General features: G+C 38.4%; 1 protein-coding gene across 2 annotated transcripts in view; it reads right to left on the reverse strand.

The window, feature by feature from the left end:
* LOC133622332 (forkhead box protein P1-like) overlaps nucleotides 1-23,527 on the reverse strand; it is a 28,496-nt gene extending 4,969 nt beyond the window's left edge. Inside the window, exons 1-14 of one of the 2 annotated variants that reach the window (XM_061984967.1) lie at nucleotides 23,404-23,527; nucleotides 17,332-17,472; nucleotides 12,823-12,960; nucleotides 12,649-12,735; nucleotides 7,359-7,473; nucleotides 7,164-7,269; nucleotides 6,946-7,053; nucleotides 4,948-5,035; nucleotides 4,614-4,691; nucleotides 4,350-4,542; nucleotides 4,197-4,273; nucleotides 3,994-4,095; nucleotides 3,208-3,335; nucleotides 3,011-3,056 (exon numbers count right to left, since the gene is read on the reverse strand). In XM_061984967.1, coding sequence (XP_061840951.1) covers nucleotides 3,011-3,056; nucleotides 3,208-3,335; nucleotides 3,994-4,095; nucleotides 4,197-4,273; nucleotides 4,350-4,542; nucleotides 4,614-4,691; nucleotides 4,948-5,035; nucleotides 6,946-7,053; nucleotides 7,164-7,269; nucleotides 7,359-7,473; nucleotides 12,649-12,735; nucleotides 12,823-12,960; nucleotides 17,332-17,457 — 1,392 coding nt within the window. In that variant the 5' untranslated portion in view covers nucleotides 17,458-17,472; nucleotides 23,404-23,527. Of the gene's footprint in view, nucleotides 1-3,010; nucleotides 3,057-3,207; nucleotides 3,336-3,993; nucleotides 4,096-4,196; nucleotides 4,274-4,349; nucleotides 4,543-4,613; nucleotides 4,692-4,947; nucleotides 5,036-6,945; nucleotides 7,054-7,163; nucleotides 7,270-7,358; nucleotides 7,474-12,648; nucleotides 12,739-12,822; nucleotides 12,961-17,331; nucleotides 17,473-23,403 lie in introns of both variants that reach the window. The other variant, XM_061984957.1, reaches the window with a different exon arrangement.
* Nucleotides 23,528-27,433: the final 3,906 nt, after the last annotated feature.

Consider the following 27,433-nt stretch of genomic DNA (forward strand, 5'->3'; position numbering starts at 1 on the left):
GGTCCTACCACCTGCAGAAATACTCTGATGACTCTGCTGTTGTCGGGTGTATCAGGGAGGGACAGGAATTGGACTACAGGACACTGATCGCTAACTTTGTGGAGTGGTCTCAGGCACACCATCTCCTCCTTAATGTGGACAAGACCAAGGAGCTGGTCATCGACTTCAAGAAGAGAATGAACCCTGTGGAGCCCATCAAGATCCAGGGCCGGGAGGTGGCAGTGGTGGGGCAGTACAAGTACCTGGGAGTCCACTTGAACAGCAGACTGGACTGGAAGGACAACAGCAAAGCTGTTTACAAGAAGGGCATGAGCAGACTCTTTTTCCTGAGGAAGCTTAGGTCCTTTAATGTGTGCAGCAAGCTGTTGGAGATCTTTTTTCAGTCTGTTGTGACCAGTGCCCTGTACTTTGCAGTGGTTTGTTGGGGGAGCAGTCCCAGCAAAAGGGACTTAAACCGGATTGACAAACTGATCCGGAAAGCCGGCCAAACTACTGGCACGCAGTTGGAGGCGTTTGTGTCAGTGAGGGACAGGAGGACACTGGACAAACTGCTCGCCATCATGGACAATCCTGCCCACCCAATTGAGGGACAGCGGAGCTCATACTCCAACAGGCTTATTCAGCTTCGTTCCCACAGTGCTCGATTCAAGAACTCCTTCATTCCGCACTCCATCCAGCTGTATAATCACTTCCTAATCACTCAATTTGTAGTGTAATAATGCTCATTGTCATTTCTGTATTATTTTTTATTTTCGCTAACTGCTTATTTGCTATCACTTTTACCATCATATTTGTACATGTTGTATTTGCTGATGTTGCTCTATTGTTGTTGTTGTGTTTGCTGATGTTGTTTTTGTCTCTCTGTCTAATCCCCCTCTTGTCCCCACAATTTCCCCCTTTGTCTTCTTTTTTTTCTCTTTCTATCCCCTCCTGCTACGGGCCGGCTGCACCAAATGATAATATAAATACATTTAATAAAGTCAAATACAAATAAGGCAACAAGAGAAGTATCCTACACTTCTCTTTTGTAAAGTAAATCTGAACAGCCGATATGGGCATCTACATCAACTATATGATTTGCCTGAGAAGCTGGACAGGACAAAAAAAAAAAAAAAAAAAAAAAATTTAAATAAATAAAATAAATAAAATACTCCAACAATCGAGCTTCGTTCCCACAGTGCTCGATTCAAGAACTCCTTCATTCCGCACTCCATCCAGCTGTATAATCACTCGCCATACAGCAATAGATGATATCTGTCTATTACCTGACCGCTCTATGTTAGCTACCTCTCTTTGTGTATAATGTATATTTTCTGCTGGATCTACTCTCTATTTTAAGAAGCCTTTTTTTTTTGCTACAGCTGTTACATATACTGTAATATTGTACATGGTAATTGGGATTTGTTATATTTGTATATATTATGTAAAAATACAATATAATATAATAATATATACAGTATATACTGTATATATAATATGTAAATATTACATATATGTTATATTTTACATTGCTACTATGGTACATTTTTAGTCTACTTTATACCTTTTGTTTTTCGCCCTCTTTTTGTGCCCTTGTGTGCATTATTCTTTCCATCCTTTGTAACTGAGCTACTACTGTGCGGTACAATTTCCCTTGTGGATCAATAAAATTTGTCTAAATCTAAAGTCTTACACGCAGGCTAGCTTAGCCTGGCTTCGTTCTTCGAAATAGTCCCCACTCCGACACCGGCATAAAGGAGAGTATGGCTTCATGTAACAATTAAACACTTCTCTTAGAGAGGTTGTCCCTGCATCTCGGAATGCCTGCAGTATAAGTAGTGCCATAAATTTGAACAACATAAGTGATTTTACCAATTTAAACTTCTGACATTATCTGATCAAAAGCCCTTCAAAAGGGTCAAACTTAAAAAGGTATATGTTTTGTTTAGGACTGTAGTTTATTGAAAAGAAATAGCAAACAATGCAAAAATGATATATTTGGCTTTATAGGGCATTCAAATGTTCCCAGAAGGTTAAAGCATATTGGATTTGAGGTACATTTAATGTATTGTAATGTAATGCTGTGTTTATTAACCATTGTTGGGCCGCGAGCGCCCCCTAGAGGGCCGCCAAAAATATCTGTTTCTCAGCTGTGGTACGTCCAGGCAGCAGCAAAACTCAGTTGTAATACACTTTTGCACCACTTGTCGTTGTAATAACAATCTTTAACAAACAAGTCTGGAGATGAAGTCAGAGACATTTCTTAATCGCAAAAATTATGGCAAAAGTGGTGAAGTTGTATTTTAATTTGCACTTAAATAAAAATAACAAAAACACATTTATTATTATTTTTTATTGTTCATTTAGTTAGAATTAACTTAATTTTGTATTGTATTAATTGTACGTACCGGTACACTAATTTTTCATTCAGTTGTTATGAGTCCTTTCTTTTGCAGTTAATTTGATTAGTATTTATTTTTATTTTATTTTATTTTACGGCGTGGCGCAGTAGGAGAGTGGCCGTGCGCGACCCGAGGGTCCCTGGTTCAATCCTCACCTAGTACCAACCTCGTCATGTCCGTTGTGTCCTGAGCAAGACACTTCACCCTTGCTCCTGATGGCTGCTGGTTAGCGCCTTGCATGGCAGCTCCCTCCATCAGTGTGTGAATGGGTAAATGTGGAAGTAGTGTCAAAGCGCTTTGAGTACCTTGAAGGTAGAAAAGCGCTATACAAGTACAACCCATTTATTTATTTATTTAATCAGCCTGACCTAAACCTTAATAAAAATATTTGTGATTATTGTTACTTGGTTTCATATAATTTGACAAGTTCTGTCATGTTGAACTGTAAGTAGGTTGGATATAATTATTGAATATGATTAAAATCAAGAGTAAGATTACTAATTCAGTGTTAAAAATTTGAGTGGGCCCTGGGCCCGTCTGTAGTGGAAAGGTAGGCCCCCAAGGCCAAATATTTTAGGAAATCCTGAAATAATGTATAAGAAATGCTTTCCTATTTGATTCTGCTTTACCTGAGACATGGACCCAGCTAAACTCTGCCGGTTTTTCATTAGAGATCTGTAATTACAAAAAGACACAAAAAGAGAGAGTTAGGGCTCGGCGGGAAATGACTGTCGGGCGGTAAACGCCGGCTCTCCAAAAAGCATTCAAATGGAACGTCAGGTTGGAGGATGATGGTGTGGCGTCAACAAGGCATTAGTCAACTCACCCATTAACGGCAGCCTTCTGGGGCCTTCTTCTGTGGAACTCGATCTCGTCGACCGTCCACACGGCTCCCTTCACATTCTCCAGGCGGACAAAGCACTTATGGAGGCTCAGGTTGTGTCTCACAGCGTTCTGGACAATTCCATAAAAAATTTCAAGCACACATAATGGACATCAAATCTAACTGCAACCAAATACAGTTGTAACTCAACTTAAGAGTGTTTTGAGATAAGAGCTGCCTTTCAGCTAAATGTTATGTTTCAAAGGACAGTGCTGAGAAGAAGAATCGGATGATATTCATTGAATTAAAACAATAAATCATCTAAAACATGACCGAGCGTTTCAACTAGCCAAAGCAATTCAAGTGTACCACTGGTAATCTGAGCCATACTGAAGCTGAATGAGTCCAACTCCAGTCAAGTATGGTAAAATAATATCTAAACGATGGGCATTAATCTGTGAAAATCTGGACAAGCTGCTGATGGTATGCTTGACAGAAAAACAGCTCAAAGGAGATATTGTAGAAGGTAAATACTGTACATTATTATTACATACTTCATAAAACTACTGTAGTTGTCAGTAGTACATTCTATTGTACCATTTATATACATTATTTCTTGTCCAAAACATAGTATTTATTTTTAAAATGCATGTGGTGTTTTGGGGAGGGGGCAAGCACAATTTAAATTGATTTCAATTAATTTCAATGGGGCACGCTGATTTGAGATACAAGTGTTTTGAGTTTAGAGCTCCGTCACAGAACCATGTAAGCTCCTTTTTACGTCAGTACCTTCCACGTTGCTGCGTTGCGTCTGAAATAGGCAAAGTTTCTTGTGAACCAGTTGTAGATTTCATTCAAAGTCAGCTGGTTACGAGGTGATTCATATATTGCCTGAAAGAGACAAAAAAACACAATAAAATGATAATAATAATATACAAATGAGAATTATTGCAGTCCAGCATTTGTGTTTGAGTGTGAAACGTAGCCTTTACCTGTCGTATGAGAGACGCATACGTAAATGGAGGTCTGACCTCTGTGCTCAGGTAAAACTCCTTATTATCAACAATATCTGTGGAGAGACAACAGTGCAGCAGCTTCACAAACACAAAAACTTCTTGTGTAAGCCTGCAGATTTTCCCACTCACCTTGGCTGACGGAGCGACTGTACCGCCTGCGTACAGGCGTCCCGGTGAAGACGCTATTGGGAGTCAGGACCGAGGGGGAGTCGGACAGTGGCATCAGGGGTGTGGATGGTGCCGTGGCGCTTTGGGACACGGTCATAGGGGGGCCTTTGGACAGCGTCGTCTGGGAGAAGGACACATTTGGCACCAGATTCACCTGAGAAACAGAAAAAAATGAAGTCAGGAACATACCAAAAAACTAAAATATGATAAGTGACAGAAACTTACGGGCTGAGCTGCAGTTTTGGGCTCGGATGACTTTAGGTGAGCCATCATTGCTTGGAGTCGCTCTTTGTCCTTCTTTAGCTGCATTCAGAGCAAATAAGAAAAGTGTTGAGTTGACTGTCTGATGTACGCAAAGTTGCAAACACACATTTGGTTACTTTCTGGCACAAGCACAAGTGTAACTTGTCTAAAGATGTCACTTTGAGTTCCAGGGCTGGTGTGAAAAAAACATGGCTGACATTTCCCCTCAGCTGACAGCCACTGGTGAGTAACTAACTCACCTACGCTCACATTTATGGATTTGGAAAAACATTTGAATATAAACATTGAAACAAACCTGTAGTTCCAGCTGCTGAACAACTTGCATTTGCACGCGACACTGCGCAGTGCTCTTGTCATCAAGTGTGTGCTCACTGTTCAAATGCCTGCAGACGAACAAAACAAAACATTTGTAAAGGAAGCAAACACGTTTTAATGCAGATAAAACATATTTTCAATCTGTATACACAGCTCAAATAAGTTCAATGTAGGAAAAATTATGATTTTCCTTTTTGGTCCTTTCTATCAAGTCATGATCTCTGTTTTGTTTTGCATGTTTTGTTTTATAAAACTTAGTATTAATTGTGGTATTCAGGATCAACTTAATTATCGATCCACATGTGTGTTTAGCCTTTTCCGCAATTTTCTCACGTTTTTGTGTGCCCTTTGTTGATATGACATCTCCCTATTTGACTGCAGATATCTGGACAGAAAAGTTTGTAAGTAACCGCCGAAATGGGATAAATTTGTGATAAATGTGTACATAACCATACCATCAACAATATACTGTATATGTTTAGCCTTCAGGGAACGAAGGCTCACTTTTTTGTTCTTTCGGCACATTTTTTTCTTTCTTTCTTTGTGTGTAAAACTTTTGCTCAGTGTGCAATGTTGCGGTTAAAGTATAATTTTTGTTTTAGTATTTATACATAGTGCAATTGTTTACTGTGCAATTTTAGTTTTTCATTGTTTTTATTGTGTTTTAATTTTGTTACAGTATGTAAAAGTTTAAATTGTTTTAAAGTTATTAGACACTACTCCAAAGCTAAACAGGACATAAATGTCCTTTATTTTTATAACGGCATAAATATGTTTTTGGATAAAAAAATTTTTTTGCGAACATCCCTAATCAACAAAAACAAATGTAAGGTTTTTTATTTTTTTATTTGAACCCTTTTAAGGCCTTTTGATCAAATGATGTCCATCCATCCATCCATCCATCTTATTCCGCTTATCCGAGGTCAGATCGCGGGGACAGCAGCCTAAGCAGGGAAGCCCAGACTTCCCTCTCCCCAGCCACTTCGTCCAGCTCTTCCCAGGGGATCCTGAGGCGTTCCCAGGCCAGCCGATAGACATAGTCTCCCCAACGTGTCATTCCCCGTGGCCTCCTACGTGCCCTAAACACCTCCCTAGGGAGGCGTTCGGGTGGCTTCCTGACCAGATGCCTGAACCACCTCATCTGGCTCCTCTCGATGTGGAGGAGCAGCGGCTTTACTTTGAGCTCTTCCCGGATGGCAGAGCTTCTCACCCTATCTTTAAGCGAGAGCCCCGCCACCAGTCGGAGGAAACTCATTTCGGCCGCTTGTACCCGTGATCTTGTCCTTTCGGTCATAACCCAAAGCTCATGACCATAGGTGAGGATGAGAACGTAAATCGACCGGTAAATTGAGAGCTTTGCCTTCCGGCTCAGCTCCTTCTTCACCACAACGGATCGATACAGCGTCTGCATTACTGAAGGCGCCGCACCGATCCGCCTGCCGATCTCACGATCCACTCTTCCCTCACTCGTGAACAAGACTCCGAGGTACTTGAACTCCTCCACTTGGGGCAGGGTCTCCTCCGCAACCCGCAGATGGCACTCCACCCTTTTCCGGGCGAGAACCATGGACTCGGACTAGTAGTCAAATGATGTCATGGTTTTCAATTCATTTGCATAACAATTATTTCACTAATTTAAACCTGTGACATACCTGATCAAAAAGGCCTTCAAAAGGGTCAACATTTAAAAAAATATTACACGTTTGATATTTTTGCTTGGGACTAAATTCTATTGAAAATTTTTATTTAAAAACATATTCAAAATCCAAATGTTTTTGCAACCTTCAAAAACTTCACAAATTTTATATCCTGTTTGGCTATGAAGATAATTACAATTAAATGCTAGTTATGTTTTAAAGAAAACTCAGTAAAAATAAATATGCGCCTTTTGAGATCCATAATTCGGCAAAAAAATGATGCATCTTATTAGAGGCACGCATATATTAAATCAGCGTAACAAAGACCTTCCGTTACTCACTTGAGAAATGCCTGAAAGTCTCCAAAGACGGTCTCGCAGCCGGGCCATTTGCACATGCCGTTCCCGTAGAGAGGATGGCTACTCTGTGCGTTTTCATCCAGTGAGCCACTGAAACAAATGGTAACATGCGAGCAATGTCAGCGCAAGAAAAACGCTAGAAAGTAAGGCTCCATTGCAGAGCAGGATGCATGAAGATTTCAGTTTGGACAGGAAAGCACCTTTCCTTCCTCTTCAGGAGAGTGTGATGGCCGTTAGTCGTGGACTGTTGATTGGACGACTCTCTGGTGTCACCGCCCGTGGACGCACTGCTGCCGTTCTCGCAGCCTGAAACAATACAGCACTCAGCAAGAGTCTTCAAACCTGTAAGGCTGATCTTACACACTTCCAAGCAACCAACAGAATTGAAAACATACCGGCAGCGGCGCTGGTGGGGAGCACAGAGAGCAGGCCCTGCCTCTGCAGGTTGAGCAGATGTTGTTGCTGCACTTGAAGGAGCTGCTGCTGGATGGCGATCTGCTGTGCTGTCAGCTGGGACAAATTGGCAGAGCACCAGTTAAAGGTTGACAAACTGTGATTAATGAGATTTATGGGAAGAGTTGCTTGGCACTGGAATTATCTTTTCAAGATACATTTTAACGAGGAAATATGATGCCATTTTTTCTGTGTGGTTTTACTGTACTCACTCACACAAGAACTAATGTGGTCAAAAACATTTCCTTAATTGTTTGCATACAAAGCCCACTCGTGCAAGGCATTCCCTTGATGACGACAAGCACTTTTGGAAAGAAACTAAACATTTCCTGCATCCACACGCCCACACCTGCTGCCAAGTGCCTCTTGGAGCTATGAAGCGCCGGTAAGTGCATGTTGACTTGCAGGTGAATGATGCGACTTTCAGAAGGAGCTAAGCGTCACCCAAATCGGCTTCCGTTTCAAGAAGGTTCAAAAACAATCCTGAGGGCATTAATGCCAGTTAGAGAGAAACTTTGGGTCTTTTTAAGAACTTTATGTCATGTTTTCTTTTATTTTTTATCAGGACAATCAAATATAACCATTTAATGCAAAATAATCTATCATCATTAATTCGTTACATTTTTTTAAAACCAAAATTAAGCCATTTGCAGCGCAGAAAGACTCAAAACCCCTAAAACATCTCTGGCAATGCATTTCGGGCAGTTTGTCAAAGTAATGTTAGCGTTGTGCATGTACAAATAGGCAGATAATGTAGTCATGACAGGCTGCAGAACCAAACAAGTCAACATGAAAAACGCTAAACCTGATGGGAGAATTAAGTACAGTGGATCGACAACGTATCATGCACACTTTGCAGGAAGGTGTTTACTTTTCACAGAAGTACTTCCATCTTAAAGTAGCAAACTATTAACACAAAAGGAGTAACAATATATGTTTGTTCAGAAAAACGTTTTTGAGTCTCTTTGCACATGCAAAATAAAACATGATGAATGTACAAACCCCGTTTCCATATGAGTTGGGAAATTGTGTTAGATGTAAATATAAAGGGAATACAATGATTTGCAAATCCTTTTCAATCCATATTCAATTGAATGCACTACAAAGACAAGATATTTGATGTTCAAACTCATAAACTTTTTTTTTTTTTTGCAAATAATAATTAACTTAGAATTTCATGGCTGCAACACGTGCCAAAGTAGTTGGGAAAGGGCATGTTCACCACTGTGTTACATGGCCTTTCCTTTTAACAACACTCAGTAAACGTTTGGGAACTGAGGAGACACATTTTTTAAGCTTCTCAGGTGGAATTCTTTACCATTCTTGCTTGATGTACAGCTTAAGTTGTTCAACAGTCCGGGGGTCTCCGTTGTGGTATTTTAGGCTTCATAATGCGCCACACATTTTCAATGGGAGACAGGTCTGGACTACAGGCAGGCCAGTCTAGTACCCGCACTCTTTTACTATGAAGCCACGTTGATGTAACACGTGGCTTGGCATTGTCTTGCTGAAATAAGCAGGGGCGTCCATGGTAACGTTGCTTGGATGGCAACATATGTTGCTCCAAAACCTGTATGTACCTTTCAGCATTAATGGTGCCTTTACAGATGTGTAAGTTACCCATGTCTTGGGCACTAATACACCCCCATACCATCACAGATGCTTTTCAGCTTTGCACCTATAACAATCCGGACGGTTCTTTTCCTCTTTGGTCCGGAGGACACGACATCCACAGTTTCCAAAAACAATTTGAAATGTGGACTCGTCAGACCACAGAACACTTTTCCACTTTGTATCAGTCCATCTTAGATGAGCTCAGGCCCAGCAAAGCCGACGGCGTTTCTGGGTGTTGTCGATAAACGGTTTTCGCTTTGCATAGGAGAGTTTTAAACTTGCACTTACAGATGTAGCGACCAACTGTAGTTACTGACAGTGGGTTTCTGAAGTGTTCCTGAGCCCTTGTGGTGATATCCTTTACACACTGATGTCGCTTGTTGATGCAGTACAGCCTGAGGGATCGAAGGTCACGGGCTTAGCTGTTTACGTGCAGTGATTTCTCCAGATTTTCTGAACCCTTTGATGATATTACGGACCGTAGATGGTGAAATCCCTAATTTCCTTGCAATAGCTGGTTGAGAAAGGTTTTTCTTAAACTGTTCAACAATTTGCTCACGCATTTGTTGACAAAGTGGTGACCCTCGCCCCATCCTTGTTTGTGAATGACTGAGCATTTCATGAAATCTACTTTTATACCCAATCATGGCACCCACCTGTTCCCAATTTGCCTGTTCACCTGTGGGATGTTCCAAAAAAGTGTTTGACGAGCATTCCTCAACTTTATCAGTATTTATTGCCACCTTTCCCAACTTCTTTGTCACGTGTTGCTGGCATCAAATTCTAGAGTTAATGATTATTTGCAAAAAAAAAAAAAGTTTATCAGTTTGAACATCAAATATGTTGTCTTTGTAGCATATTCAACTGAATATGGGTTGAAAAGGATTTGCAAATCATTGTATTCTATTTATATTTACATCTAACACAATTTCCCAACTCATATGGAAACGGGGTTTGTAGAATAAAAATTCCTTGTGGTTAATTCAAATGAAAACTTGTGATTCATCTATTAATTTGACAGCACTAAAACAAATATATAATATTTGAACAATAGAGTGTGCAATACAGTACACTAAACTGGAAGCAGCAGCAGGCAACTAGCTCAACATGAATGCATAAATGAATGTCTCAAAGCGCTTTACAACATTGCTCTCATGGAAATACTGGCTTCGAAATATTGTTTAAAAATTATTTTAATGAGGAGTTAGAAATATTTCGCACATCGAATATATTAGCTCATTAGAAAGGAGATTAAAGATAACACGACCAAGCTCCAACAGGATGCGAATGTATGTACTATAGCAAATGCTCTCCAAAATAATCTTTCTCATGTTGAAGAAAAAACATCGGAGGAACTTTTGCGACTCGTAAGTAGGACAAAACAAACATATTTACTTGACCTACTTCTTGGGAAACTTATCAAGGAGCTGTTTGTAATATTAGGACCATCAGTGCTATATATTTTTAACTTATCACTTTCCTCTGGTACTGCTCCCCTAGCATTCAAAACAGTGGTTATTCATCCTCTGCTCAAAAGACCTAACCTTGATCCTGACTTCCTGCTAAACTACTGGCCAGAGTCACACCTCCCGTTTATCTCAAAAGTCCTTGAAAAAAAATAGTTGCACAGCAGCTAAATAAATATTAAGTATCTAACAATCTCTGTGAAACTTTTAAGTCCGGTTTCAGGGCAAATCACTCTAGGGAGACAGCCCTCACAAAAATGACTAATGATCTATTGCTAACGATGGATGCTGTTGCGTCATCCATGTTGCTGCTACTTGATCTTAGCGCTGCTTTCGATACCGTCAATCATAACATTCTATTAGAACATATCCAAACACGTATTGGTATGTCAGACTTAGACTTAAGTCCTATATTACTGATAGATGCAGTGCGTCTCTCATAACAACATGACCTCGGAGTATGTCAAGGTAATGTGCGGAGATCCACAGGGTTCGGTTCTAGACTCTGCAGTCTTCTGCCGTGAGGCGACATCATACGCAAATACGGTGTTAGCTTTCACTGTTATGCTGATGACACCCAACTTTATATGCCCCTAAAGCTGACCAACCTGCCAGATTGTAGTCATCTGGAGGTGTGTCTCAATGAAATCAAACAATGGATGTCCAGCAAATTTTGGCATCTTAACGCTAAGAAAATGGATTATCGGTCCTGCTCGATACCGGCACCCCTTATTTGTGGTCCCTCCTAAGGTTTCATACTGTCCCATTGGGTTGAGTTTTTTCTTGCCCGGATGTGGGTTCAGATCCGGGGCTGTCGTGGTTTGTGAAGTCCTTTGAGGCATTCGCGATTAAAGGCTATACAAATAAACTTTGATTGATGTATTAGGAACACAACAAAATTAAGTTGGCGTCACTGCCAAAATCTTGGTCTACAACTTCACATGCATATTGTACAATTAAGGAAAAGTGTCCTAGGTAAGGATGTTCTGATCAAGGTTTTATGCTGTCGATCATCCATGAGTCACATCGGCTGATACCAATATCACATATATTATATGTCAATTGTTCAATTTATTTATGGGGAGTGCTATTGACAGTTTAACAATAGCAACCCAATATCTAAACTATTGTAGTTCCTTATTCGATTATATTATATAGAATTGTTTGAGAAAAACAAAGTCAATACTACACAATAACTAAACAAAATCAAAAACTACTATATATTTCTCATTTAAATCATTTGGTTTTTGCCCTCAAAGTCCTACTGTGTGCACGTAATTATTCCCTAATTTTTTAAATAATAACATAACCGACAAAAAACAAAGATTTTGATAAAATAAAAGTATCGAACTAATCATTCTTGTATTGATCATGAATCAATTTAAGTGGACCCCGACTTAAACAAGTTGAAAAACTTATTCGGGTGTTACCATTTAGTGGTCAATTGTACAGAATATGTACTTCACTGTGCAACCTACTAATAAAAGTCTCAATCAATCAATCAATCAAAGATCATATACTGATACTACCCCACCACCAATTTATGGATATATCTGCCCTCCGCTTACATGTCATGTACTCACAGTGACAATGCTGATGCACTAACAATTATACGATTCTCTCTATAAACTCTTATTAATCTACTTTACTGTTAAAATCAAATTACTTTCTGCTGCAATGCAGTTCCATCTAAACTTTTTAAAATTGTGTTGTGTAAATCTAACTTAGAGGTTAGCTTAGCTATTAGCATGCCTGCTCTTGGCTTCCTCTCAGTGTGTAACATGTTTAGCTTAGTCCTCCAGTGATAATGATACCAGATAATGATACTTAAGATACAAAGAAATGCAGTTTATTTGCCCTAATGGAGTTGATTATTATTAGCTTAGAGCAGCGGGTCCACACTGTCTATGGAAACACATAGTTAGCTACTAGCTGCTTGTCAGCCGGGGAACGAAAAATAGATAGTGTCAGCCAGAGGGGATCAGCATTAAAATGCAGTAATCAGCAATGGCGATTACATACTTTTTCCCAAAAACTGGCCAATAATGAGCGGGGGCCGATCGATTGGCACATCCCTAGTCCATTTACACACATAATGAAAATGTCAGTGTGAAGGTAGTGGTGCAACATAAATACTAATATGTAAGCTTACCTCCTGGCTAACTATGCCAGCATTCTTCTGTTGGAGAAGCTGCATATTTAGCTGTTCTTGCTGGTTCTTGAAGACCTCCTGGATTTGCTGCTGCAGACAAGTTGTTCGAGAGTTAGAGGAAACAAAGAAATTGTGCTAAGTGAAGACAGACAAGCCTAATCCATGATACGGTACCTGGTGTAACATGAGGGCCTTCTGCTGCTGGAACAGGGCTTGGATCTGTTGAGGACTGAGAACCTGCTGCTGCGGCGTCTGCTGCAGCTGCTGAGGAGCCTCTGCTGGCGGGGTCATCATTGATGACAATGCCGGGACCTGAGACAAACGCAACATTGTATTAGAACAAGTTAGCATATATCTCACATTCAAATCTATCAACATAATGTGGAAAACTTAGAGAGGAAATGGAAGTTTTCATTGCGTTCCAGTGGGTGTTTTTGTGAACTCTTTAACGCTCACACAAACACACAAAGGAAAACGGGTGTGGTGTCACTCAGTGTTGAAAACATTGACAGAGAAAAAAAAAACAAGATGAAACGGATGAGTAAACATTTTACGAAAGCACTTGATAAGAATGTCCTTGTTGGTCCATGGTGAGGAGTCCCACGTGTCTGAGCACGCTTTACAAACGTTAAAAGGAACAGCAAATAAAACATGTGCTGGACAATGTATTGTTAAAGGAACAAATGTGCTTCAAAAATATCAATGATATGTTATTTTATGAGGTAAATAACTGTCTTTAGTAACTAATCACCTATTTTAAGTGTCTGCAATATTGGTGGACAAGCCTGTCCAACTTTAATGCTACTGCTAACATTAGCATTCAGTTTCTTTTGTTTTTGTTTACAAAATATGCAGATACTAACATGATCAGACAATCTTGATTTCAAGACATAATATAACAGACTTAATCCAAAGAGATTCATTAGGTCTTCAAAAAAAATATGCAATTCGTTATTCTTATAGCCAGACCTGTTGTTTGCTTCCGTACCTGACGGTTTCGGCTACAACTGTTGCCGTAGGTCTGGCTATAAGAATAATAGACGGCATATAACAGACTCGTTTGGTTAATGTTTAGCACATATACAGTATTCATTGTGTTTGACTTCCATGTCTTTCACTGTTAACAAATGCACATTTACAGCAGCTTATCTTGGCCCTTGGTCTCAAATTGCCGATGTAAATTGGAAGACGTAAACACAGATATTATAGCGCAGGGGTCGGGAACCTTTTTGGGTGAAAGTGCCATGAAAGCCAAATATTTAAAAATGTATTTCCGTTAGAGCCATATAATCTTTTTTAATACTGAATACAACTAAATTTAAGTAAGACCAACATATTTAGAGTATAATAAGTCCCTTATTATTTTTAATTACATTGTTATTCTGAAGCTAACCAAAAATAAATACAATACTTGTTACCATTAATGCGACTTCTTGAACAGGTGCGGTAGAAAACAGATGGATTGATTAAAATGCATGAGAATGTTTTATATTTTGAACGTTATTTTTAACACTATGATTACAATTGGAATTATTCATTACTTATCGTGTTAAGCAATATCAACGAAGATTTATCTGAGAGCCAGATGCAGTAATCAAAAGAGCCACATCTGGCTCGAGAGCCATAGGTTCCCTACCCCTGTTATAGCGTCTCAATGCAGGGAAGCTGTACCGGTTTGTCTTCTTTAAAACAAACATGTATTTGCTTTCCCATCTGTTATTTGTTTATTTGGACTACTCCCATTTTCTCTCAACTCAATAACGCCTATAGAGAACGGCTAAAATATTTCAAGAAAAAACATACTTCTTGTGCAAGGGTGTTAAACTCATTTTGTTGAAAGCCACCTCACATTTATGGTGGCTCTTTGAGGGACGTTTGTAACAATGAATATATATGAATATACTTTTACACTATTTGCACAAGCAACTTATTATGATTGTTGGATTTTACCTAACAGATTGATGGATAACTTGCTTTGAAAACATAAGTCAAGGTGCTCAGCAGTAAATTATTTAAATAATTATTTTTGATAACCTATGCTTTCAACATCTTGTTGCATTATCAGATAATATTAAAGCATAATAGAACAAATGCAATTGTGTGCAGTACATTATGAGAAACACTGGCATAAAACATATGCAAGTGCATGCAGTACTTTTTTCTGGCAAAATCGAAAAAAAACAATACATTTACAGAAAGTGTTTTATTATTTCCAGCCTTTTGCAGGCAACATAAAATAATATGGCAGGCCACTTAAAATATTGGGGCGGACCACATAAAATGACATGGCGGGCCACAGACTTGGCCCCCGGGCCTTGAGTTTGACATAAGTGCCCTAGTGGAATGGTGCAGGAATTAAGTCACAAAATTGAGGGAGGTGCAGTTTTATGTATATACAGTACCCAGTTTTATTTAAGTTAAGCAGCACTAAATGTACATTAAAAGACCCATGCTGTTGCATAAAATGTGGCAGGCCAGATTTGACATATGGGCTGAGAGCTTGACATATGTATGAAAAAACATGTACATTTACACACAACCACACACACGCACACACACACACAAAATAATGCTATGCCGTCAAACAGACTTCACTGCATAGCTGATCATTTTAGCAACTCACCGTCTTGTGTAAGATGGGTCTTTGCAGTCGATTCAACTCAAAATGAAGCAAACAACAGCAGATGGCTCGAGGGAATTAGCACAGCATCAAAACAACAACAACAACAACCACCACCACCACTGCCACAAAAACAACATCCTCTACTGAGCAGGCAGCAATTTACCAACCCCCACTCCCTGTCGAGCCTCACTGCTCTGGCAGTGTTTGCAGTAAACATAAACAAAGTAATCAAAATTGCACAGAGACTAAATAATGAATAAAAGCAGGCAGTGCCTGTTTACAAAAACAGAACGCAGGATTCATATTTTAATTAAGGTCTGAACCACAAACAAACATCTCTCTCTGAGGCAGAGTCTGTTTTGAGTCGGGTAAACAAACTGACAGAGAATTTCACACAGGCTTTGGGCTAACAATAACACGACTGCCTCCTAGTTTGGCCTTTCTTATGCGATTCAATGTAGCAAAGGGGGCCACGAAAGTGACAAAAACAGGTCTACTTCACAGACACCGCCTGTTGGCCCCCTCTGTTTTTTCTGTGGACACCATCAACACAACAACAGCCTTTGCCTAATCCGCGTTACCATGGCAGCCAGCAAGTCCAAACATCTTGTGTTGTTGTTATTGTTGAGAGTCATACCAGTGAGCAACAGAGTGTAAACACAGATCAGTTCCTGCAAGACTGGTCTTGTGAACTCCACAATGATTGACAGAAAAAAAACACAGTAATACTAATACACAGCCAACAAAGGACCAGCATCTCCAAAAAAACACCCATAATATTAAATTAACAACCCGTGACTTTCTTTAACAGACACACAAGTAGGCCAAAAAAAAAGTTAAATAGCATAATAAATAAACAGGGCAAACCTGATTATCTCCATTTCAAATTGTGAAGGGAACAAAAAAAAATTAATAAAAGGCTGTCAAGCAACACAATTTTCTGCATGAGACTTCTTAACATTGATGCTGTGAGCATAAACAACAACAACACAACATGAAACCCTCCACCCAACAGGGGTTGCATTCTCCCTCTCTTTCAACTCCAGCACCCATCCTGTGCTAGCAGGCAACAATAAATATAAAATACTTTGAGGGACTCAAGGATACTTCGACTTGCAAAACAACAACAAAAATATCTCTAAGTCTCTACAGCAGGAATATTCAACTAAATTGTTTTAGGAGCCACAATTCCAGTCGGACTGAACCCTTCACTATTAGTCTTATTTTGTACATTCTGGAAAACTAGTGTCCTCTCCAGTAGACATTTGATTTTGGTTTATTTATTTTTTCAGAGTTACAGGAACACTGCTGTTTTTAAGGACCTTCTGAAAAAAATGTGAGTCTCTCAAGTTTTTTAACTGAACACGTGTTTGCACCAGTTTGAATATAAGTAAATGATAAAAAAAAGAGTGGACCTAAAATGGAGCTTAAGGAGCACTACTAGTATAACTAAAGAAGTTGAACAAATGACGACTGACTGCATCTGAAGTAAACAAGCTACAACAACACCTTAGTTCACATTATGAAACATTTTTTTTAGAAAAGGAGAGGACTTCAATAGGTGCCTTAAGGAACTCCTCGGTTAAGTAAATCACAAGTTTGGACCCCAGTGTCAATGCAAGGATTTGACAATGTATTTTACAGTGGTACAAGTTCCTCTACAACAGGAGCAATCTATGTTTTTAGGAATTTGCTGCAAAAATGTTTGTCTCCTAAGTTTTGAAATGACCTTGGAGGCCAATATGGTGTCATTCCCGGGCCGAATTTGGCTCCCGAGTCGCCAGTCAAATTGCCCTGCTCTATGGTACATTATATTGCTATGTATAATGCTATGTGACTGTTATGAATACAAGTGGCAATAAGAGAGTACCTGCACAGAGAGTGGCCGTGATTCACACACTAATGATGTGCAGGGAACTTAATGTGTGATACACATTTAGAAACAAAAGTGTTCCCAAAACCTGGGCTTTGTAGAAAATCAGCAATAGGCAATAACAATGGCAAAATGGGCCTCTGAACAATGAATGTTGTATAAAATACAACCAACAGGGAAAACTGACCCTGGGTGACTCTGATGGAGGAGTCTGGCCGCTCCTCAGTCGACTCTCATTTTCAACATTGTTCCCGTTCTGTGTCCTAACGGCTCGAATGGCTTGGCTCGTTGGTTCTGACCCAGACTCGTGCATCTGGACTTCACTGACCTACCAAGAAGCAAAAACAGCTGGATGAAAAAGTTAGGTATCGAGGAATAAAGACACCATTCTCCATGGTGACGCAGGACAGCTTGTTATAGGACACACTAGAGCGGTCTGATCCATACTAAAGTGTAATATACTTCCTTTGTCCAAACCTAGACGAGTGATATTCTGTAACTAATGCACACTCGCCAGTTATTAATGCTCCCCTGTTATGCAATGTTAACGGGAGTATATGCCTACCATTTCACAAAGATCCATCCATTTTTCACTGTTTACTTTACCCGGAGCCTTTCCCAGCGAATTGCAATAAACAAACAGCCATTCACACCTATAGGCGATTTAAAATCTCCAATTAAACTAATATCAGGTTTTTGGAACATGAGACGGAACTGCAATACCAGGAGAAAACCCACGTATGTACAGAGAGAACATGCAAACTCCACACAGCGATGCCCAAATGAAGATTGAAACCACCAATCTGGAGCCAGCTTTGTTACACATCTTAAATTAAACTGAACTAAGGATGAGCGGTATAGGAAATAAATGGAAAGAGCTGTGCCAATTACTTGTCAGTCAGTTAAAAAATTTGAAGGCGACTGTATTGGTTTTATACCTTTTTTTCAGCGAATAGGCTAATCTCGCATGATAGCTTGTTGAAATGTGACTGTAATGTTACCACCATAGCTCAAATAGCATTGCTAACATTTGTGTCCACCCCCACTCCCCACTACGCAGACTTACATCGCATGAAACAATTTTACATTTCAAATAAAAAATTAACAAAAGGTGAACCAAATTACAATTACACAAATCGGAAGGGGAATGTCCCAAATCACAGAAAGACAGCTTGGTCAACTCCTCTTTTGTTCATGTCCGCAGATTTGTCATTTCGTCATAGTGCTTCATGTGAATGCTCCAACTTTAAATGGGACCTATTATTCAACCAATACGATTATTATACTGCCAAAATTACACGGCCGGGTCGCTTACAAGAAAATAAGATAAAAAAAAGTAACATAAAAGTGGGGAGAAAAAGTCTGCATCAGCCATGATCAAACCCGTGATACACAATAATAAAGTTACACCCACAATGCTCTAGTCACTATACACTATACTAGGCCCCACACCTTAATCTGTTTAAAACAAATATTTCTAGAAATAAAACATGTTCTGGCAGAATAATATAACCTAATCTAGAAGGATATATGAACCACCCATGTCATCCGGATGGCTTAAAAGGATTGCGATCGAGTCGTTTACAACAAATTAACGTTCATACGTGACAACACAATGGAATAACTGTTTTGGTGTAATAACGCAGCTAGACAAGAAGCATTATTTTCATTGGCTACATTCATTATGTCTGATGCAGAAGATAAGCTTTCGCCGCTGTTTGATCACCTTGTTTTCAACTATTTTATGACTTTATGCAACACGCACACACACACGTTTCAACAACAACTGAGTCTAATTTAAAGGAGAACTGCAGTTTTGGGGGGATTTTGTCTATCATTCAAAATCATTATGAGACAAGAAGACACAAGGTTTTTTTTTTCGCTTTCTAACATCGGCTTGTTCTAGGTGGCTCACAGTGCAGCTAATGGGAGCCATCAATTCTACCTCTAAATCACTTTAAAAATACATTGAAAAAACGTCAACAATAATTAATTTACGTTCCGTACCCTGTATAATAACTAAACTGTAGCAACATGTTATTGTAAGAGCGAACATGGAGGAACTTTTTTTCTAGCGTAGTAACACATCAGCGTGCTACGGTATTAGCCGTAAAAGCTACGGCAAGAGATAAGCTAGCTTCTACGTCAGCACGAAACGCGTTTTGAGTTTCTAATGCATAATACAATGCGATAAGACACCAATCTGTACTGACTGAAAAACATGAACAATCATATTACAGTGTCTGTAAAGTATTAGCCCACACTTCATGTTTTGTTTCGACACAGCTAGCTTAACAGTGTATGTACTGTAGTTGTACAATGATGTGCTGCATGTATTATGAACAACAGTAGTGACTTACTCAATGGACAGTTGTCCGTTTGGTCAAGCTGGCCAGGGACGTTTCCAGTTAATTTGGGGACTCCAATAATTCGGCATAGCTTGGATCAAAAGTTCCAGATTTTCAACGTGACCAAATCGCACCAACCTCACTCTCTGGGCTTCCGTCTGCTCCGACGTTTCACCTTCTTCTTCGTGCTCGCTTCTATAAGCAGCAGTTCATCCTCCGTTTGTATATTCAGCTTCAAAAGATAAGGTTGTGAATCCTAAAAATAGTTGTTTTTGTTGTCTGTTACCAAGTCTGCCATGATTACAACGCACTCGCGTGTTTGTTTGCCCAAGTAGAAACACACAATAGACGCCGGAAGTCAGATGTGCGCTGCTATGGAAACGGAAATAAATGCGCGAGAGAAGGAATTGATTAAAAGAAAATGGATGGATCTATTATTATTATATAATATATTATTATTATATATTATAATCAATATTAAAATATTGATTAAAATGACCAAAATAAGGTAACATTTGTACATATTACATATTGTTATGAACTTGTCTATTACTACAATATATATAGACTTGCAGTGTGTATATAAAATGTTGATGAAGGGTTTTGAAGTAGTTTTAGAGGGCTCTGAAGGCTACAACAGTGGCTCCCATTAGCCACATCTTGAAAGCGTTTTTATCATCTATAAGCCCTCTGAACCCCCCCCCCAAAAAGGACGTGTGTTATTGTCCATGATAATGATTGTGAACGATGGGCAAAATTTCCCTTTAAAACTGCGAAAATATAGTCAAATTTGAGAACTTTTTGTCAAATATTTGTATTGAATTTTTCATTCAAAGGATGGGTACAGAGACATACAAGAACATATAAATGCACACAAATAATCATCCCTCAGATGTATTAAATCTTGCCGAAGTTAAACAGTGGAAAAAGGGTCATCTTTAAAATCAAGATATATTAGAGGGCAATTACCCTTCCCTGACACAGACAATTCACCCAGTCACGCACATTCATACTACAGTGGAGAAATAATATAGCAACATGAATACAACAACAAAAGAGAAGGGAATGGTAATAAATAACAACGGTAATAGTAGATAAATAAATAATACATAGTAATACATAATCATCAGCTCAGTAGTTCATTGGTTTCCAGCTTCAATATGCAAGGTGTCTGTCTATATGTAGTAGAAAAGGCTGCCAGATCTTGTGAAAGGCCTGTAGAGAACCCTTTAATGAGAATCTGATTTTCTCAAGCCTCGCGCATTGTAAAGTTTCTTGAATCCATCCGTTGTGTGTAGGTGGGGAACAATAAGGGAACTTTAATGATAACCAACTCTGGTGCATAATACAACTAAACAAAATGATTGGAAATAATCCACAAAGTCAAAGCCCCTTGTATGCTTGCTCTGCGCAAGCAAATGCGAACTAGTCATGTCATGTGATTAATGAAATTGCTCTTCTCATAAGTTATTAACGATAGCCACCTCCTTGCACAGTAGAAAGAGAATGACTTTCGAAAAAGCCACAATATCAGGAAAGTGGCAGTTACACAACATTTTGCAATGAAATTACATCACACAAGAAGCCCAAATGCCGTGGACCAGTGTGAGTGCAGGCCAGTAAGGGATACGTGAGTAAAAAGTCATGGGTTTGAAGCCTATTACAGGTCAAATGTGAGTGCGATTGATCATTCATAATCAATGCATGCAAATGTAGGTATAATATTGTATCAAATTGAGGTGACATATTATACCTATGTGGTTTGAGAGTCCATTTTTTACCTGAGCCAGGAAGCTCTTGGTGACCTTTGAAGCGCAAGGGAGAGACTGATATCAAACAAACTCCAAACAAACAAACAGTAAAACCTTTCACGGCCGCGCAGTATGTATTTCAAGTCAGTATTTTGACAGTGTGCCAAGTGACAAACACAAAGATCATTGCAGTATGGAACTGCAACTTGTTTAAAGCAAACATGGCACAAACAGACCATGTCTCACTGGGAATTGAGATGTTGGACCAACATTTTTTTGGTAGTTTGTCTACGTTTGATTTCTTAAATATTACTGTTCAATTTGTAACTATAACATAAAAATGCTATAACAGGTTGTATTGTTGCATTACACTGGTGGCATGAGACATCAGGTTTTTGTCAATTAGCACTCAATCATTCAACAAATATGGGTTAGGTGCACAAGTAGAATTACATTAGCTCTTAAAAAGGAGCACCTCTCCAAAAGGGGCCACAAAATAAATGTTTCACTAGAAAAACATTACTTGTATTTATTAGAATTTGAAAAGATCAAACTTTTAGCAACCCACCACAGTGGGAAAAAATGCAACCGGTTTATAATGTAAAAACAACAAAAAGTCAAGAACAGTCTCCTCTGGAACTGGGAGAGGAACATGCTTGGTCTATTTGTTGAATAACTGAGTGCTGCCATGGCTACTGTAAACACAGGGGCCCTGGGTCTGTGTTTATGTGCAAACATATCTTCCTTCTGGAACAATTTACCATTAACCAGGTGGTGCGATAAACGGCCGTGTCAGGTAGTACAATGCACAAGGAGGCTTTTATGTGTACAGCTTGGGAGTGCTTGAGTCAAAAGCTAAGCAGCATAAACAAAAGTAAATAAAGTAAGCAAACAGATAGTGTTAGCAGATGACAAGCTGACATGAAACAAGCCGCAATGCCTGAAAGAGATTTTCAAGGTTCAAAAGCGTAAAAATCATACAAAGAAAACAATCATTAGAATACGCCAATATTTTGTGCACCCCAGACTCCAAAGATCTTCACTGATATGATTATTTAGTTACCTTAGCGTTATATAGTACTGGTGCACTTAAGAAACAATACAAAAGTGCATTTCCTGCATGAGATGTATGTGTCAGAGCAGTATATTGCAAAGGTGGTAAAAAAAAAAGTGAAGTGATTCCTGCAAATGAAAGCCTATCTAAATCATATCCGGCATTTGCAGGCGAGGTTTCCATTATTTTGCTCATGCTTTCAGGATCAGAGTTACTACTTCTAAAGACAAAGAGCTGTGTTTCCTGTTGTCATGTCTGAAAACGTTAGGGGCGGGAGTCAACTTTCTGCTTGTAGAAACAGGCTTAATTATTGAAAATTCTGCACATTACTATTGTGCAATTAAAAAAAAAAGTATCTAATGCATTTTGCTGAATAGTTTAGATCCTAAACCCGTACTGGTGTGACGCATATCGATGAAATTACAATAACAATAGATAGTGTACTTATAGCACGTTGCTTCAACTTTCTCACTGCTGCAATGAGAACTAATGTTTAAATGTACGGTCTGCATTGCTTTGACAATCGATTCATGCTTAAGTGCGATTGTTCTGATCGGCATTCTTATTCGTCGATGCTTGAGTCTAGTTTCGCAAAAAAAAAAAAAAAAAAAAAATCGGGAGCAAATTTCGGAAGTTGACTTGACTCTGAGCACCCAATGTTTGGCAACCAAATGTCCACAGCTCCAATCTAAATAAGCTTGATGAGATTCCACGTTATGTGTCGCCACTATTAATAGCAGTGCGATATGTTGCACACAAAATGAATGGACTCGACATCCGCTGAGAGCAGCCATTGCTGGTTCCTACTCGGACCCGAACCCCAAGCTATGTAGGCTTTAACAAATGAGGAACTAGGAGTTAGCATATTCGATGTTATTCAAATGTTATATTGACTCTCTCCGTGACGAGTCGCAATATGAACATGCGTGATCAAACTAACAACCTTGTATAGCACTACTAGCAATGGGACAACAAAAGCTAGCCGCTAACTGGAACAATCGTCTATTTCTCCCTAATGCCAATTGTGATAATGCGGTAAATAGGACGAATAGGTCAGCATTTGTATAGAGGTTTATGTGTACGCGGATAAATCAACTTTAACTCACCAGGTTGAGTACGCGTAGACAGTGTTGGACTCGGGGTGGTGGCTGGCGAATGAACCTCCGTGTGGCTGCGTTGGTAGCCGGGCTAGCCACAAGTTGCTAACAGAGGGCGTGGCTTCGGTAAAAGTAAACAATGGTGACGTCATGTCCACACGCGGGACCCGTCTTCCATCGCCATGGGGGGGAAAGAGATATATTTTAATGTTAAGGACTTGTAGACATATAGGCAAACGATATTATTATAATTCATTCATATTATTTAATTAACAGACCATAAGTAAAGCCTTAATAAATCCAATATAAGAGACAATCAAATAAGGGACAGCGGAGCTCATACTCCAACAGCTAGGCTCCTTCAACTTCCTTCCCGCACTGTGCGATTCAAAAACTCCTTCATTCCACACTCCATCCAGCTGTATAACCACTCGCCATACAGCAATAGATGACATCTGCCTATTACCTGACACCTGACATGTTAGCTACTTCTCTTTGTTTATAATGTTTATAATGTCTATTTTCTATTTCCTGCTGGATCTACACTCTATTTTATGTCACATATACTGTGTATACTGTAATATTGTACATGGTCATTGGTATATATTGTATATATGTTATAGACATAATATAATATATCTGTATATATATTATTCTGTACACATATTATGTATATATTCGTATATATGTTAGATTTTTTATCGCTATTTTAGTCTATTTATACCTGCATTGTCCTTTCCATCCTTACACTTTCCATCATTGTAACTGAGCTACTGTGTTGAACAATTTCCCTTGTGGATCATTAAAGTTGGTCTAAATCTAAGTCTAAGTCTATGATCTTCCTAAAATTCAAACATATAATATTGTAAATGTATAAATGATCATGTTGTATATAGGAACATACTTTGCCACTGCAGCCCAATGTACAGACATCAATAATAATAATAATAATAATAATATTAATACATGCAGTAAGTAATAAACACAGCCTCAGTACATATGCTGCTGCTAGAATCCTGACTAGAACCGGGAAATATGAGCACATTAGTCCAGTGCACTGAGTTCCTGGTGCTCAGAGAATCGACTTTAAAACAACTCTGCTTGTGTACAAGTATTTCATGGTCGTGTCCCAAAGTATTTCTCTGACATGTTAGAGCTATATTACCCTTGAAAGCAAACCATTTCTCAAAGATATTTGAGAACTATCACCGCTGCCACAGTTATCAAAGATCTTAGAGAAATACCATACCATACCATACCATACCATACCATACCATACCAACTTTATTTATAAAGCCCTTTAAAAACAAGCACAGTTGAAAAACAAAGGGCTGTACACCACAAAGAAAGAGGCAAAGGACAGACTAAAAAAATAACTTTTAAAACAGAAATAAAAATACACATTGAAAAAGCAAATATAAATTACCCTAAGAACAGTTTGTTAGATAAAAAACAGTTTAAAAGGTAAAAACAGTTAAAAAAAAAAAGTTAAAAGCTAAAAACAGTTTAAAATCTCATGCTGGGTTAAAAGCCAGTGAATAAAAATGGATTTTAAGAAGGGTCTTAAAAATAGCCAAAGAAGGGGCCTGTCTCACATGGAGATGGAGATCGTTCCAGAGTTTGGGACTCGCAACAGATGGTTTGAATGGTTTGCTTTCAGGTTAAATAAATGTATTAAAAGATATAGCATTTTAAGTAATAGTCAATATGGGTTTCGTCCCCAATCACTCAACAACAACAGCAATAATTGATTTGGTAGAAGAAATTTCAACTGCAATAGATAACAATATTTAGTAAGTATTTTTGTACACCTTCAAAAAGTGTTTGTTACGCTCGATCATAAGTTATTATTGCACAAAGTGTACAAATATGGAACAAGAGGAGTGGCTGATGAGTGGGTCAAAAGTTACCTGAACGACAGAAAACAGTTTGTGGAAGTTAACAATTGGAAGTCTGCCTTACATATTAGTTGTGGAGTACCACAAGGATCAGTCCTTGGTCCAATACTGTTTCTCCTGTACGTCAATGATATTACCATAGTTTCCAAACTGTTTAAGTGTATTTTATTTGCGGACGACACAATCTTATTTTATTCAGGAAAAAATATTACAGATGTGTTAGAGGTGGTCGAAAATTAATTAATCAAAGTTAAAAGATGGTTTGATGTAAATAGATTATCCTTGAATACTAGTAAAACAAAATGTATGATTTTTTGCAGTAGTAGGAAAAGTGTGGATAGCTCATTATATGTCGAAGGAGTTGAGATTCAAAGCACACGCAACAATTATACCAAACAACATTCAAAACAGATTTGTAAAAAGAGAAAGTAATTCTAATCTGAACGGAACTGACATATTTAGTAAATCTAGATTTAGAACCGTGATAATGGAAATAAGTATTTCAATCAGAGTTGTTAGTTTATGGAACAATATCGACAGTGGCATACAACAATGCAAATCTTTTTCTGTATTAAAAAAAAAAGTAAACAATCATGATAATGAAAAGATATGACTCAGTAGAATTATTTCTTCATTATTGGTTTAATTGTTGTAAAAAGAAAACATGGCTTTGTAGTCGCCAACTCTGAAATGTAACTGTTGTATTTGTGAAAATAGGGGGCAGATATAAGTTTTACACTTATTTCTATTACTTTTCATTCATATTTTACTTTAATGTTATGTTCATTTATTTTAATTGTATTTCTTTGTTTGATTTTTTATGAATTAAATAAATACATGAACTGAAACTGTACCATCTCAAGCTCTTAGAACATCAGAGAGTGGTCTCCTGCTGGTGCCCAGAGTCAGGACCAAACATGGTGAGACTGTGTTTCTGGAATAGTCTTCCTAAAGATGTGAGATAGGCCTCAACATCCAAGCTGAAAACACTCCTTTTTAATTGTGTTTATGCAGCTAAATGTATTATATCTACACCCTTTTATTTTAATTATATTTTTTTTATGATGATTTTATTTATGTCTTTAATTTAAATTATGAATGTATTAAATGTTGCCTTCTGGTATTTTGCTCTATAAATAAACTTGCCTGGCCTTATACATATTACGTATTACCATTGGCGTTGCTAGGCCTATTTTAGGGGGGCTCAAGCCCCCCTAAAATATTCTTAAGCCCCCTAAATAATTTGGTGTTAAAAAAAAAAAAAAAAAAAAAAATTTTTTATTTATTTTTTTAAATTTTTTTTAACAAATACATGCTGACATATTCATTATAAAGTGGCCCGAATATGGGTTTAAATAAATAATAATATAACCTGTCATTATTCACTCAGTTTCCCCTCACTTCATAGCGTAAGGTAGAGAGCCCCTTTAGTGCGTCAGTATCGAATCCATTCCACTTGTTCATATAGAAAATGCCAACATCACTCAAAATCCAGTCCACATTTTCTCTGCGACCTTGCTTGCGGTCCTGCAGGTGTACGAAGCACATTAGCACACAGCACTGCAGAACAAGAACGTGAACAGATGCAAAATGGACATAAGAAACTTTTTCAAGAAAGTAAGTATTCATCACTGCTTGTAGTAAAATGTATTAGCTCCACTTTACACCAGGTCTGTGTTTGACAAAAAGTTACATTCCCACTCTAAAACAATGCTGCTACTTAGTTAGCTAGTTAGCCTGAAATGCATCATGAAGGTCCTGGTTATTTATAAAGTTAAATGTGCACTCTTTTTTACCATTTGCTATCTTTGGGGTTACTTCCTTCTGGAGCATCAGCTGTGTTTCTCACTTTACACATGGAGGAGAACAGGAGCTGAGTTCATTCACATATGACTATCATCAGTAGATAATAATAATAATCACTCCACAACCCCTATTGACCTGTAGGAGTCAGGGCAGAGGAGCACATAAAGTGAGAAGGGAGAGGCCTCTACTGGAAAGGTGAGTAGGAGAATAATGATACATATAAATAAATATTAAAACTTTTTTTTTTTTTTTAAATGGCTTATTGATAAGCCATTTGTTTTATTTATTTCTGGGTGGATCATGTTGACTATTGGTCCTCCTAATTGCCAATCATT

This window comes from Nerophis lumbriciformis, linkage group LG01 (genome assembly GCF_033978685.3).
Source record: "Nerophis lumbriciformis linkage group LG01, RoL_Nlum_v2.1, whole genome shotgun sequence".
Classification (NCBI taxonomy): domain Eukaryota; kingdom Metazoa; phylum Chordata; class Actinopteri; order Syngnathiformes; family Syngnathidae; genus Nerophis; species Nerophis lumbriciformis.